The sequence below is a fragment of the Bufo bufo genome, chromosome 6 (genome assembly GCF_905171765.1).
Source record: "Bufo bufo chromosome 6, aBufBuf1.1, whole genome shotgun sequence".
NCBI lineage: Eukaryota > Metazoa > Chordata > Amphibia > Anura > Bufonidae > Bufo > Bufo bufo.
Window position 1 is genome coordinate 431,790,686 of NC_053394.1, and position 12,424 is coordinate 431,803,109.

General features: G+C 39.6%; 1 protein-coding gene across 1 annotated transcript; it reads left to right on the forward strand.

The window, feature by feature from the left end:
* Positions 1-4,305: 4,305 nt before the first annotated feature.
* Positions 4,306-7,225, forward strand: LOC121005818 (E3 ubiquitin/ISG15 ligase TRIM25-like). Its single transcript, XM_040438579.1, has 2 exons — positions 4,306-4,376; positions 4,468-7,225. Exons 1-2 carry the CDS (start codon positions 4,306-4,308, stop codon positions 6,071-6,073), a joined length of 1,677 nt encoding a protein of 558 aa, XP_040294513.1. The 3' UTR covers positions 6,074-7,225.
* The last annotated feature ends 5,199 nt before the right edge of the window (positions 7,226-12,424 follow it).

Consider the following 12,424-nt stretch of genomic DNA (forward strand, 5'->3'; position numbering starts at 1 on the left):
GTTATATTCTTTATCAAATTTCTTTTTATTTGAGAAAAAATACACAGTCATGTATAAATTGATCAACTATATCGGTTTGAAGAATTAGCCCACTGGGAAAATCACTATAGTAGTTATATTCTTGTACATAGGAGCAGTATTATGGTAGTTATATTCTTGTACATAGGAGCAGTATTATAGTAGATATATTCTTGTACATAGGGGGAAGTATTATAGTAGTTATATTCTTATACATAGGAGCAGTATTATAGTAGTTATAATCTAGTACATAGGAGGCAGTATTATAGTAGTTATATTCTTGTACATAAGAGAAGTATTATAGTAGTTATATTCTTGTACATAGGAGCAGTATTATAGTAGTTATAATCTAGTACATAGGAGGCAGTATTATAGTAGTTATATTCTTGTACATAAGAGCAGTATTATAGTAGTTATATTCTTGTACATAGGTGCAGTATTATAGTAGTAATATTCTTGTGCATAGGAGCAGTATTATAGTAGTTATATTCTTGTACATAGGGGACAGTATTATAGTAGTTATATTCTTGTACATAGGAGCAGTATTATAGTAGTTATATTCTTGTACATAGGAGGCAGTATTATATTAGTTATATTCTTGTACATAGGAGCAGTATAATAGTAGTTATATTCTTGTACATAGGAGCAGTATTATAGTAGTTATAATCTAGTACATAGGAGGCAGTATTATAGTAGTTATATTCTTGTACATAAGAGCAGTATTATAGTAGTTATATTCTTGTACATAGGTGCAGTATTATAGTAGTAATATTCTTGTGCATAGGAGCAGTATTATAGTAGTTATATTCTTGTACATAGGGGACAGTATTATAGTAGTTATATTCTTGTACATAGGAGCAGTATTATAGTAGTTATATTCTTGTACATAGGAGGCAGTATTATATTAGTTATATTCTTGTACATAGGAGCAGTATTATATTAGTTATATTCTTGTACATAGGAGCAGTATTATAGTAGTTATAATATTTGTACATAGGAGCAGTATTATAGTAGTTATATTCTTGTACGTAGGAGCAGTATTATAGTAGTTATATTCTTGTACATAGGAGCAGTATTATAGTAGTTATATCCTTGTACATAGGAGCAGTATTATAGTAGTTATATTCTTGTACATAAGAGCAGTATTATAGTAGTTATATTCTTGTACATAGGAGCAGTATTATAGTAGTTATATTCTTGTACATAGGAGCAGTATTATAGTAGTTATATTCTTGTACATAGGAGCAGTATTATAGTAGTTATATTCTTGTACATAGGAGGCAGTATTATAGTAGTTATATTCGTGTACATAGGAGCAGTATTATAGTAGTTATATTCTTGTACATAGGAGCAGTATTATAGCAGTTATATTCTTGTACATAGGAGCAGTATTATAGCAGTTATATTCTTGTACATAGGAGCAGTATTATATTAGTTATATTCTTGTACATAGGAGCAGTATTATAGTAGTTATATTCTTGTACATAGGAGCTGTATTATAGTAGTTATATTCTTATACATAGGAGCAGTATTATAGTAGTTATATTCTTGTACATAGGAGCAGTATTATAGTAGTTATATTCTTGTACATAGGAGGCAGTATTATAGTAGTTATATTCTTGTACATAGGAGGCAGTATTATAGTAGTTATATTCTTGTACATAGGAGCAGTATTATAGTAGTTATATTCTTGTACATAGGAGCAGTATTATAGTAGTTATATTCTTGTACATAGGAGCAGTATTATAGTAGAAATATTCCTGTACATAGGAGCAGTATTATAGTAGTTATATTCTTGCACATTGGAGCAGTATTATAGTAGTTATATTCTTGTACATAGGAGCAGTATTATAGTAGTTATATTCTTGTACATAGGAGGCTGTATTATAGTAGTTATATTCTTGTACATAGGAGCAGTATTATAGTAGTTATATTCTTGCTCATAGGAGCAGTATTATAGTAGTTATATTCTTGTACATAGGAGGCAGTATTATAGTAGTTATATTCTTGTACATAGGATCAGTATTATAGTAGTTATATTCTTGCACATAGGAGGCAGTATTATAGTAGTTATATTCTTATACATAGGAGCATTATTATAGTAGTTATATTCTTGTACATAGGAGCAGTATTATAGTAGTTATATTCTTGTACATAGGAGGCAGTATTATAGTAGTTATATTCCTGTACATAGGAGCAGTATTATAGTAGTTATATTCTTGTACATAGGAGCAGTATTATAGTAGATATATTCTTGTACATAGTAGGCAGTATTATAGTAGTTATATTCTTGTACATAGGAGCAGTATTATAGTAGTTATATTCTTGTACATAGGAGCAGTATTATATTAGTTATATTCTTGTACATACAGCAGTATTATAGTAGTTATATTCTTGTACATAGGAGGCAGTATTATAGTAGTTATATTCTTGTACATAGGAGCAGTATTATAGTAGATATATTCTTGTACATAGGAGGCAGTATTATAGTAGTTATATTCTTGTACATAGGAGGCAGTATTATAGTAGGTATATTCTTGTACATAGGAGGCAGTATTATAGTAGATATATCTTGTACATAGGAGGCAGTATTATAGGAAGATATATTCTTGTACATAGGAGGCAGTATTATAGTAGTTATATTCTTGTACATAGGAGCAGTATTATAGTAGTTATATTCTTGTACATAGGAGCAGTATTATAGTAGTTATATACTTGTACATAGGAGCAGTATTATAGTAGTTATATTCTTGTACATAGGAGCAGTATTATAGTAGTTATATTCTTGTACATAGGAGGCAGTATTATAGTAGTTATATTCTTGTACATAGGAGCAGTATTATAGTACGGTAGTTATATTCTTGTACATAGGAGGCAGTATTATAGTAGTTATATTCTTGTACATAGGAGCAGTATTATAGTAGTTATATTCTTGTACATAGGAGCAGTATTATAGTAGTTATATTCTTGTACATAGGGAGCCAGTATTATAGTAGTTATATTCTTGTACATAGGAGCAGTATTATAGTAGTTATATTCTTGTACATAGGAGCAGTATTATAGTAGTTATATTCTTGTACATAGGAGCAGTATTATAGTAGTTATATTCTTGTACATAGGATCAGTATTATAGTAGTTATATTCTTGTACATAGGAAGCAGTATTATAGTAGTTATATTCTTGTACATATGAGCAGTATTATAGTAGTTATATTCTTGTACATAGGAGCAGTATTATAGTAGTTATATTCTTGTACATAGGAGGCAGTATTATAGTAGTTATATTCTTGTTCATAGGAGCAGTATTATAGTAGTTATATTCTTGTACATAGGAGCAGTATTATAGTAGTTATATTCTTGTACATAGGAGGCAGTATTATAGTAGTTATATTCTTGTACATAGGAGGCTGTATTATACTAACTAAGTTCTGTTTCAGTTATACCCTATGTCTTTGAGAAGTGTTTAGTCCATACCATTGTTTATTTTATATAGGTTCTGTAGCAGCCTTCTGTATATTACAAATTATGGCACAATATGGAATATAATGACCTCAGCTCTGTTATAAACACCACTCAGTATATACAGTATAATAAACCTGCAGTCCAATGCAAGATGCAAGTCTTATGAGATACACATAGCCGGTATTGGTTATCTATGTTTCGCAGAAGTCCACCCTCTCCTCCTCTCAACCTCAAAAGTCCTTTCCTGTTATCTTACTACCCCCAGAGCGATGCATATAACCCTTTTTTGGGTCTTCAAAATGGTGTTGTTTGCTTCTTCTGAGCTGCTTGTTAGTATTGGTTTACTGGAGGAAAACAAATGTTGGGGGCTACCAGTAACCCAGAGTGCGAGCACACATATGAGCACAACACTTGAAATAAAGAAGCCAGAATTCATATCCATATAGGGCTGCATCTCCAAAATGAAATAAAATTGTAAAATTTGTAAAAAATGTAAAATATATTAAAATAGTATAAATGGTGGACACAAACAATGAACAGTTAAAAAGGCAGAGCCATAACAAATAAGCTTGTCTGTGACCTTCAATGGATGCCCACAAGACCTATAGCAATATTAAAAGACACAATAATGTGTGAATAAACATTTACCATGCAAAGTGAGCAATATTCAGACCCCTGAAGAAGCCATCTTTATATTTACTAGAGAGGGGACCATAGAATCATGACCTAGTTTCCATACAGGGTGGACGAGGAAGCTATTCATAGAGTAACTCCACCGGAAAGTAGAACTTAATAAGCTTGTAGGGACAACTCATGATGACCCAAAATGACCAACCTAAAAAATCCATCTACAGTCTGGCATTATGCCAAAAGAGAAAGTTCTTGGATAGAAGTACTGTAGGAGATGTTAACAACTTAACAAACTTAGGACACGCCAGGGTTAATAAAATTTGCTTTGTCATTGCATCAACTCTACATGGGGTCGAAGTGAGACTTTCTGTTTCAGTCTGGCCTCTGCCGACGTAAGAGATGAGCTGAGCTGCTCCATTTGCCTGAACATCTATACAGACCCTGTCACCTTGAGATGTGGACACAACTTCTCGCCGGGGGTGTATGATCGGGCCCTGGATACGCAGGAGGCGTCTGGAATTTATACCTGTCCTGAATGTCGAGAAGAGTTTGAAGAGCGTCCATTGCTGTATACAAGTATTGCACTACGGAACATAGCAGAACATTTCCAGACTGTCCAACCAGAGAGTGTGATCTTGTGTACCTACTGTAACCACTCTCCAACACCTGCTAGAAAGTCATGTCTGTCGTGTAAAGTGTCCTTATGTGAGAGACACCTGAGAGTCCATAGCAAATCCAGAGAACATGTACTCGCTGAACCTACTGCTTCTATAGAAGATAAAAAATGCTCCATACACAAGAAGACCCTGGAGTATTACTGCCTAGAAGATGCTACTTTTATATGTGTTACCTGTTGTCTGGCCAGTGAGCATCAGGGCCACCAGGTGGAGCTTCTAGAAGAAGCTGCAAAGAAGAAGAAGGACAAGATGAACATTCTTCTGAGAAACTTAAACTCCAAAAAAGCAGAAACAGAAAAAAAGTTCCAAGACCTCCAAGAAGGCAGAAGAAGAGTACAGGAGAAGGCAGCTGGTATAAGAAAGAGAGTCACTGTCATATTCAGAGACATCAAGAGACAGCTGGAGGACCTCGAGAAGAAGGTCTTGAATGATATCTCTAAACAGCAAGACGTGGTGACCTCCACAGCCTCCAACCTGATCCAACAGCTGGAAGTACAGAAAGATGAGATATATAGTAAAATACTGTATGTCAAGGAGTTGTGTAACATGACCGAAGCAGTGGCCATTTTGCAAGAACAAGAGTCAAATGGAGACCATTTTTGTGGTTTCCTCAGGGGAGAGTATGAGGATGAGCGGGGGAATGCTAACAAAGTGGACACTGTAGACAATCTGGATGAAGACTTAATCTCGGAGACATTATTACAAGGCTTATCCCAAATACTGAAAAATTCAAAGAAAGGGATCCATGTCCAAGTCCCTACAGATATTCATCTGGACGTGAACACAGCTTGTAAAAATGTCAAAATATCGCATGACCTGAAGACGGCATCTTGGTCCCAAACTAAGTTGAACCGTCCAGAAACTACACGGAGATTTCAGGATCCTCAAGTATTGAGCTCCAGGAGCTTCTCCACCGGACGGCATTATTTTGAGGTGGAGACTAGTAAGACAGGTAACTGGAGGGTGGGATTGTGTTACCCCAGTATAGACCGCAACGGGCACCAGTCATGGATAGGGGATAATAAGAAGTCCTGGTGCTTACGGAAGGTCTACTACAACAACAGCAACCTGTATTCAGTAATGCACGACAGCAAAGTCATTCAGTTACCTCAGCAATTATCTTCTCACAAGTTCCGGGTCTACCTGGATTACGAGGCGGGGCAGTTATGCTTTTATGAGGTCAATGACTCCATCCGACACCTCCACACCTTCACCACCACCTTCATTGAGCCTCTTCACGCTGCCTTTTGTGTACTGAAGGACGGGTGCATAAAGATCTCCAGTTGAGGATATTTGGAAAAGCTGCTCATGAATAAGTAACACCATGGAGAAGGTTGTTCGAGGTGGTGGACACTTACCATAATCTAAGACAAGGCACATTGTTATGCCAATCATGTTCAATCCTCCTGAATAAATATAAATGGATTTATGTGTCAGGGCAGATGGAGGATTTACCATTTGATATTAGACATGGATATTTCCTTGCGTTGTTTTCGTGGCCACCATCAGGAATGTTTAGGCTTCACTCTGTCATGGAGTCCTGGCAACAAGGGTAAGACATGTTGGCAGTGGCTTTGTAGGGGCAATAACACAACGTGGGGCAGGGGCTCTGGGGTTGTAAGAGAGCAAACACTGGCTAGAAGGTGTCTGTGGGGGTAAGAGGGTAATTGAAGGTCCCAGGGAGGTGACAACCAGGCAGGTGCCCTGTGGACAAGGGGCCAGGATAGAATCACAACTTAACAGGACCTCCGTTGAGGATGGGGGAAAGGGGGAACATCAAAGTTAATATTTTTGGGCACCACTGGGGTGGGCAGCCAAGGCTTTGATGGGTGGGTCCCTTTTGTGGCAGGGCTCCTGACAGCGGTACCGCCCTGATGGTGGCAGCCAAGCTCCAGAAGTTCAAGTACGTTCCTGAGCGGCTCCTCTTATTTCTTGTGTTTTATGTAAATGTATCGTGATGATTTGTAATCAATAACTGATTGTCTCAAGGGGCCTTAAAAGGGGTTTCCAGGAATACACAGTAATGGCCTATGAATCTGTGATTGACCATTTCCATTCATTCACAATCAGCAGAGATCTTGAAACATAAAGTATATATTGATATAAAACTGGAAGCCCCATTGAAGCCAATGTAGTAACGGAGGGCGTGGAATAGTCAACGAGTCCCGATTTGCCTCTTACCAGGTCACATGATCAGGCTGTCATATTCCCTGCAGACAGATTTTGCTTTTGTCATAGATTAAAAAGGTGGAAAAACATGGAGGCTTTCTTCCAGTGACCTGTCCGCAGGTTGTGTGTGGTTGTGCAGATCAGACGTGACAACCCATGGACAGGCGTGGAAAAAAGCTTCCCTGTTTCTCTAATTCTCTAATTCTGTACATTCCCTTTAAATATATATTTTTTTTTTTGAAAAATAAAATGTTTGAATTTTTGAGATTTCTGGACTCGACGTGTTCATTATCATCCTCAACATGGGGTAACTGTTGCCCGCCCGTGGTGTCCCCACGTAGCTGAAGGAAGCCATTAGGCTGATGCATAGGACATGAAGGCCCGTTCATCCATTAAGCTCATCAGGGGCGTACACAGATCTCATGGGACCTCCTGGCAAAGCTTAGTATTGGGGCCCCAATACACCAACTATTTCCCATTACGTGGGCTTCAAACACTCCAAGGCAATGCAGAACGCAAAGGGCCACGCCCCCGAATCCTGACGAATTTACAATCTTTTTAAATGAATAATAAATTTAAAAAATTGGCCCCGACCTCACCCACTTTATCCAACTTCTGAGTCGGAAAAGTGGAAGCGGTGCATCATAAATATGGGGGGAAAGGGGGTGCATTTATCAAAACTGGCCAGTCAGCAGCCAATCAGATTTCACCTTTCATTTTTCCTTTGAAAAATGAAAGCTGGATTATGAATGGGTGCTATGGGCAACTAGCCAGTTTTCCTTTACACCAGTTTTGATAAATCTCCCCTCATATATCGAGACGTGTGAATACCAGACAGCTGCCACAAATAGACAGAAAAATTGCTTCACTCTGTCTGCCGGCAGCCACCACTAGAGGGAGCTCAGTGCATAGGAATTTATACAGTTACAGCTGTCTGCAATGGAAGCTGTAATCATTACTTTTCTCTGAGCTCCCCCTAGTGGCGGTGTTTTCACGTTGGGATCAGAGGAAGGAGTGCAGCCTCAGGCCGTGGTCTGCTGAGCTGTGTATCTAATCCTATCCTGTATGATACTGTCTGCTGAGCTGTGTATCTAATCCTATCCTGTGTGATACTGTCTGCTGAGCTGTGTATCTAATCTTATCCTGTGTGTTACTGTCTGCTGAGCTGTGTATCTAATCCTATCCTGTGTGATACTGTCTGCTGAGCTGTGTATCTAATCCTATCCTGTGTGATACTGTCTGCTGAGATGTGTATCTAATCCTATCCTGAGTGATACTGTCTGCTGAGCTGTGTATCTAATCCTATCCTGCTGTGATTACTGTCTGCTGAGCTGTGTATCTAATCCTCTCTGTGTGATACTGTCTGCTGAGCTGTTGTATCTAATCCTATCCTGTGTGATACTGTCTGCTGAGCTGTGTATCTAATCCTATCCTGTGTGATACTGTCTGTGAATGTGTATCTAATCCTATCCTGATGTGATACTGTCTGCTGAGCTGTGTATCTAATCCTATCATGTGTGATACTGTCTGCTGAGCTGTGTATCTAATCCTATCCTGTGTGATACTGTCTGCTGAGCTGTGTATCTAATCCTATCCTGTGTGATACTGTCTGCTGAGCTATGTATCTAATCCTATCCTGTGTGATACTGTCTGCTGAGCTGTGTATCTAATCCTATCCTGTGTGATACTGTCTGCTGAGCTGTGTATCTAATCTTATCCTGTGTGATACTGCATGCTGAGCTGTGTATCTAATCCTATCCTGTGTGATACTGTCTGCTGAGCTATGTATCTAATCCTATCCTGTGTGATACTGCCTGCTGAGCTGTGTATCTAATCCTATCCTGTGTGATACTGTCTGCTGAGCTGTGTATCTAATCCTATCCTGTGTGATACTGTCTGCTGAACTGTGTATCTAATCCTATCCTGTGTGATACAGTCTGCTGAGCTGTGTATCTAATCCTATCCTATGTGATACTGTCTGCTGAGCTGTGTATCTAATCCTATCCTGTGTGATACTGCCTGCTGAGCTGTGTATCTAATCCTATCCTGTGTGATACTGTCTGCTGAGCTGTGTATCTAATCCTATCCTGTGTGATACTGCCTGCTGAGCTGTGTATCTAATCCTGTCCTGTGTGATACTGTCTGCTGAGCTGTGTATCTAATCCTCTCCTGTGTGATACTGACTGCTGAGCTGTGTATCTAATCCTATCCTGTGTGATACTGTCTGCTGAGCTGTGTATCTAATCCTATCCTGTGTGATACTGTCTGCTGAGCTGTGTATCTAATCCTATCCTGTGTGATACGGTCTGCTGAGCTGGTATCTAATCCTATCCTGTGTGATACTGTCTGCTGAGCTGTGTATCTAATCTTATCCTGTGTGATACTGTCTGCTGAGCTGTGTATCTAATCCTATCCTGTGTGATACTGTCTGCTGACCTGTGTATCTAATCCTATCCTGTATGATACTGTCTGCTGAGATGTGTATCTAATCCTATCATGTGTGATACTGTCTGCTGAGCTGTGTATCTAATCCTATCCTGTGTGATACTGTCTGCTGAGCTATGTATCTAATCCTATCCTGTGTGATACTGTCTGCTGAGCTGTGTATCTAATCCTATCCTGTGTGATACTGTCTGCTGAGCTATGTATCTAATCCTATCCTGTGTGATACTGTCTGCTGAGCTGTGTATCTAATCCTATCCTGTGTGATACTGTCTGCTGAGCTGTGTATCTAATCTTATCCTGTGTGATACTGCATGCTGAGCTGTGTATCTAATCCTATCCTGTGTGATACTGTCTGCTGAGCTATGTATCTAATCCTATCCTGTGTGATACTGCCTGCTGAGCTGTGTATCTAATCCTATCCTGTGTGATACTGTCTGCTGAGCTGTGTATCTAATCCTATCCTGTGTGATACTGTCTGCTGAACTGTGTATCTAATCCTATCCTGTGTGATACAGTCTGCTGAGCTGTGTATCTAATCCTATCCTATGTGATACTGTCTGCTGAGCTGTGTATCTAATCCTATCCTGTGTGATACTGCCTGCTGAGCTGTGTATCTAATCCTATCCTGTGTGATACTGTCTGCTGAGCTGTGTATCTAATCCTATCCTGTGTGATACTGCCTGCTGAGCTGTGTATCTAATCCTGTCCTGTGTGATACTGTCTGCTGAGCTGTGTATCTAATCCTATCCTGTGTGATACTGTCTGCTGAGCTGTGTATCTAATCCTCTCCTGTGTGATACTGACTGCTGAGCTGTGTATCTAATCCTATCCTGTGTGATACTGTCTGCTGAGCTGTGTATCTAATCCTATCCTGTGTGATACTGTCTGCTGAGCTGTGTATCTAATCCTATCCTGTGTGATACTGTCTGCTGAGCTGTGTATCTAATCCTATCCTGTGTGATACTGTCTGCTGAGCTGTGTATCTAATCCTCCTCCTGTGTGATACTGACTGCTGAGCTGTGTATCTAATCCTATCCTGTGTGATACTGTCTGCTGAGCTGTGTATCTAATCCTATCCTGTGTGATACTGTCTGCTGAGCTGTGTATCTAATCCTATCCTGTGTGATACTGTCTGCTGAGCTGTGTATCTAATCCTATCCTGTGTGATACTGACTGCTGAGCTGTGTATCTAATCCTATCTGTGTGATACAGTCTGCTGAGCTGTGTATCTAATCCTATCCTGTGTGATACTGTCTGCTGAGATGTGTATCTAATCCTATCCTGTGTGATACTGTCTGCTGAGCTGTGTATCTAATCCTCTCCTGTGTGATACTGTCTGCTGAGCTGTGTATCTAATCCTATCCTGTGTGATACTGACTGCTGAGCTGTGTATCTAATCCTATCCTGTGTGATACAGTCTGCTGAGCTGTGTATCTAATCCTATCCTGTGTGATACTGTCTGCTGAGATGTGTATCTAATCCTATCCTGTGTGATACTGTCTGCTGAGCTGTGTATCTTATCCTCTCCTGTGTGATACTGTCTGCTGAACTGTGTATCTAATCCTATACTGTGTGATACTGACTGCTGAGCTGTGTATCTAATCCTATCCTGTGTGATACTGTCTGCTGAGCTGTGTATCTAATCTTATCCTGTGTGATACTGTCTGCTGAGCTGTGTATCTAATCCTCTCCTGTGTGATACTGACTGCTGAGCTGTGTATCTAATCCTCTCCTGTGTGATACTGTCTGCTGAGCTGTGTATCTAATACTATCCTGTGTGATACAGCCTGCTGAGCTGTGTATCTAAGCCCCTCATGTGTGATACTGTCTGCTGTACTGTGTATCTAATCCTATCCTGTGTGATACTGTCTGCTGAGCTGTGTATCTAATCCTCTCCTGTGTGATACTGTCTGCTGAGCTGTGTATCTAATCCTATCCTGTGTGATACTGTCTGCTGAGCTGTGTATCTAATCCTATCCTGTGTGATACTGTCTGCTGAGCTGTGTATCTAATCCTATCATGTGTGATACTGTCTGCTGAGCTGTGTATCTAATCCCTATCCTGTGTGATACTGTCTGCTGAGCTGTGTATCTAATCCTATCTGTGTGATACTGTCTGCTGAGCTGTGTATCTAATCCTATCCTGTGTGATACTGTCTGCTGAGCTGTGTATCTAATCCTATCCTGTGTGATACTGTCTGCTGAGCTGTGTATCTAATCCTATTCTGTGTGATACTGTCTACTGCTCTGTGTATCTAATCCTATCCTGTGTGATACTGTCTGCTGAGCTGTGTATCTAATCCTATCCTGTGTGATACTGTCTGCTGAGCTGTGTATCTAATCTCCTCCTGTGTGATACTGTCTGCTGAGCTGTGTATCTAATCCTATCCTGTGTGATACTGTCTGCTGAGCTGTGTATCTAATCCTATCCTATATGATACTGTCTGCTGAGATGTGTATCTAATCCTATCCTGTGTGATACTGTCTGCTGAGCTGTGTATCTAATCCTATCCTGTGTGATACTGTCTGCTGAGCTGTGTATCTAATCCTATCCTGTGTGATACTGTCTGCTGAGCTGTGTATCTAATCCTATCCTGTGTGATACTGTCTGCCGAGCTGCTGTATCTAATCCTACCCTGTGTGATACAGTCTGCTGAGCTGTGTATCTAATCCTATCCTGTGTGTTACTGCCTGCTGAGCTGTGTATCTAATCCTATGATGTGTGATACTGTCTGCTGAGCTGTGTATCTAATCCCCTCCTGTGTGATAATGTCTGCAGAGCTGTGTATCTAATCCTATCCTGTGTGATACTGTCTGCTGAGCCGTGTATCTAATCCTATCCTGTGTGATACTGTCTGCTGAGCCGTGTATCTAATCCTCTCCTGTGTGATACTGCCTCCTGAGCTGAGTATCTAATCCGGTTGTGTGTAATAATCTTTCCTAAGCCGCTGTATCTAAGCCTGTATCTCATATGTGATACTGTCTCCTTATTTAGCACCAATGAAGAAAATGAATTTCCATTTTT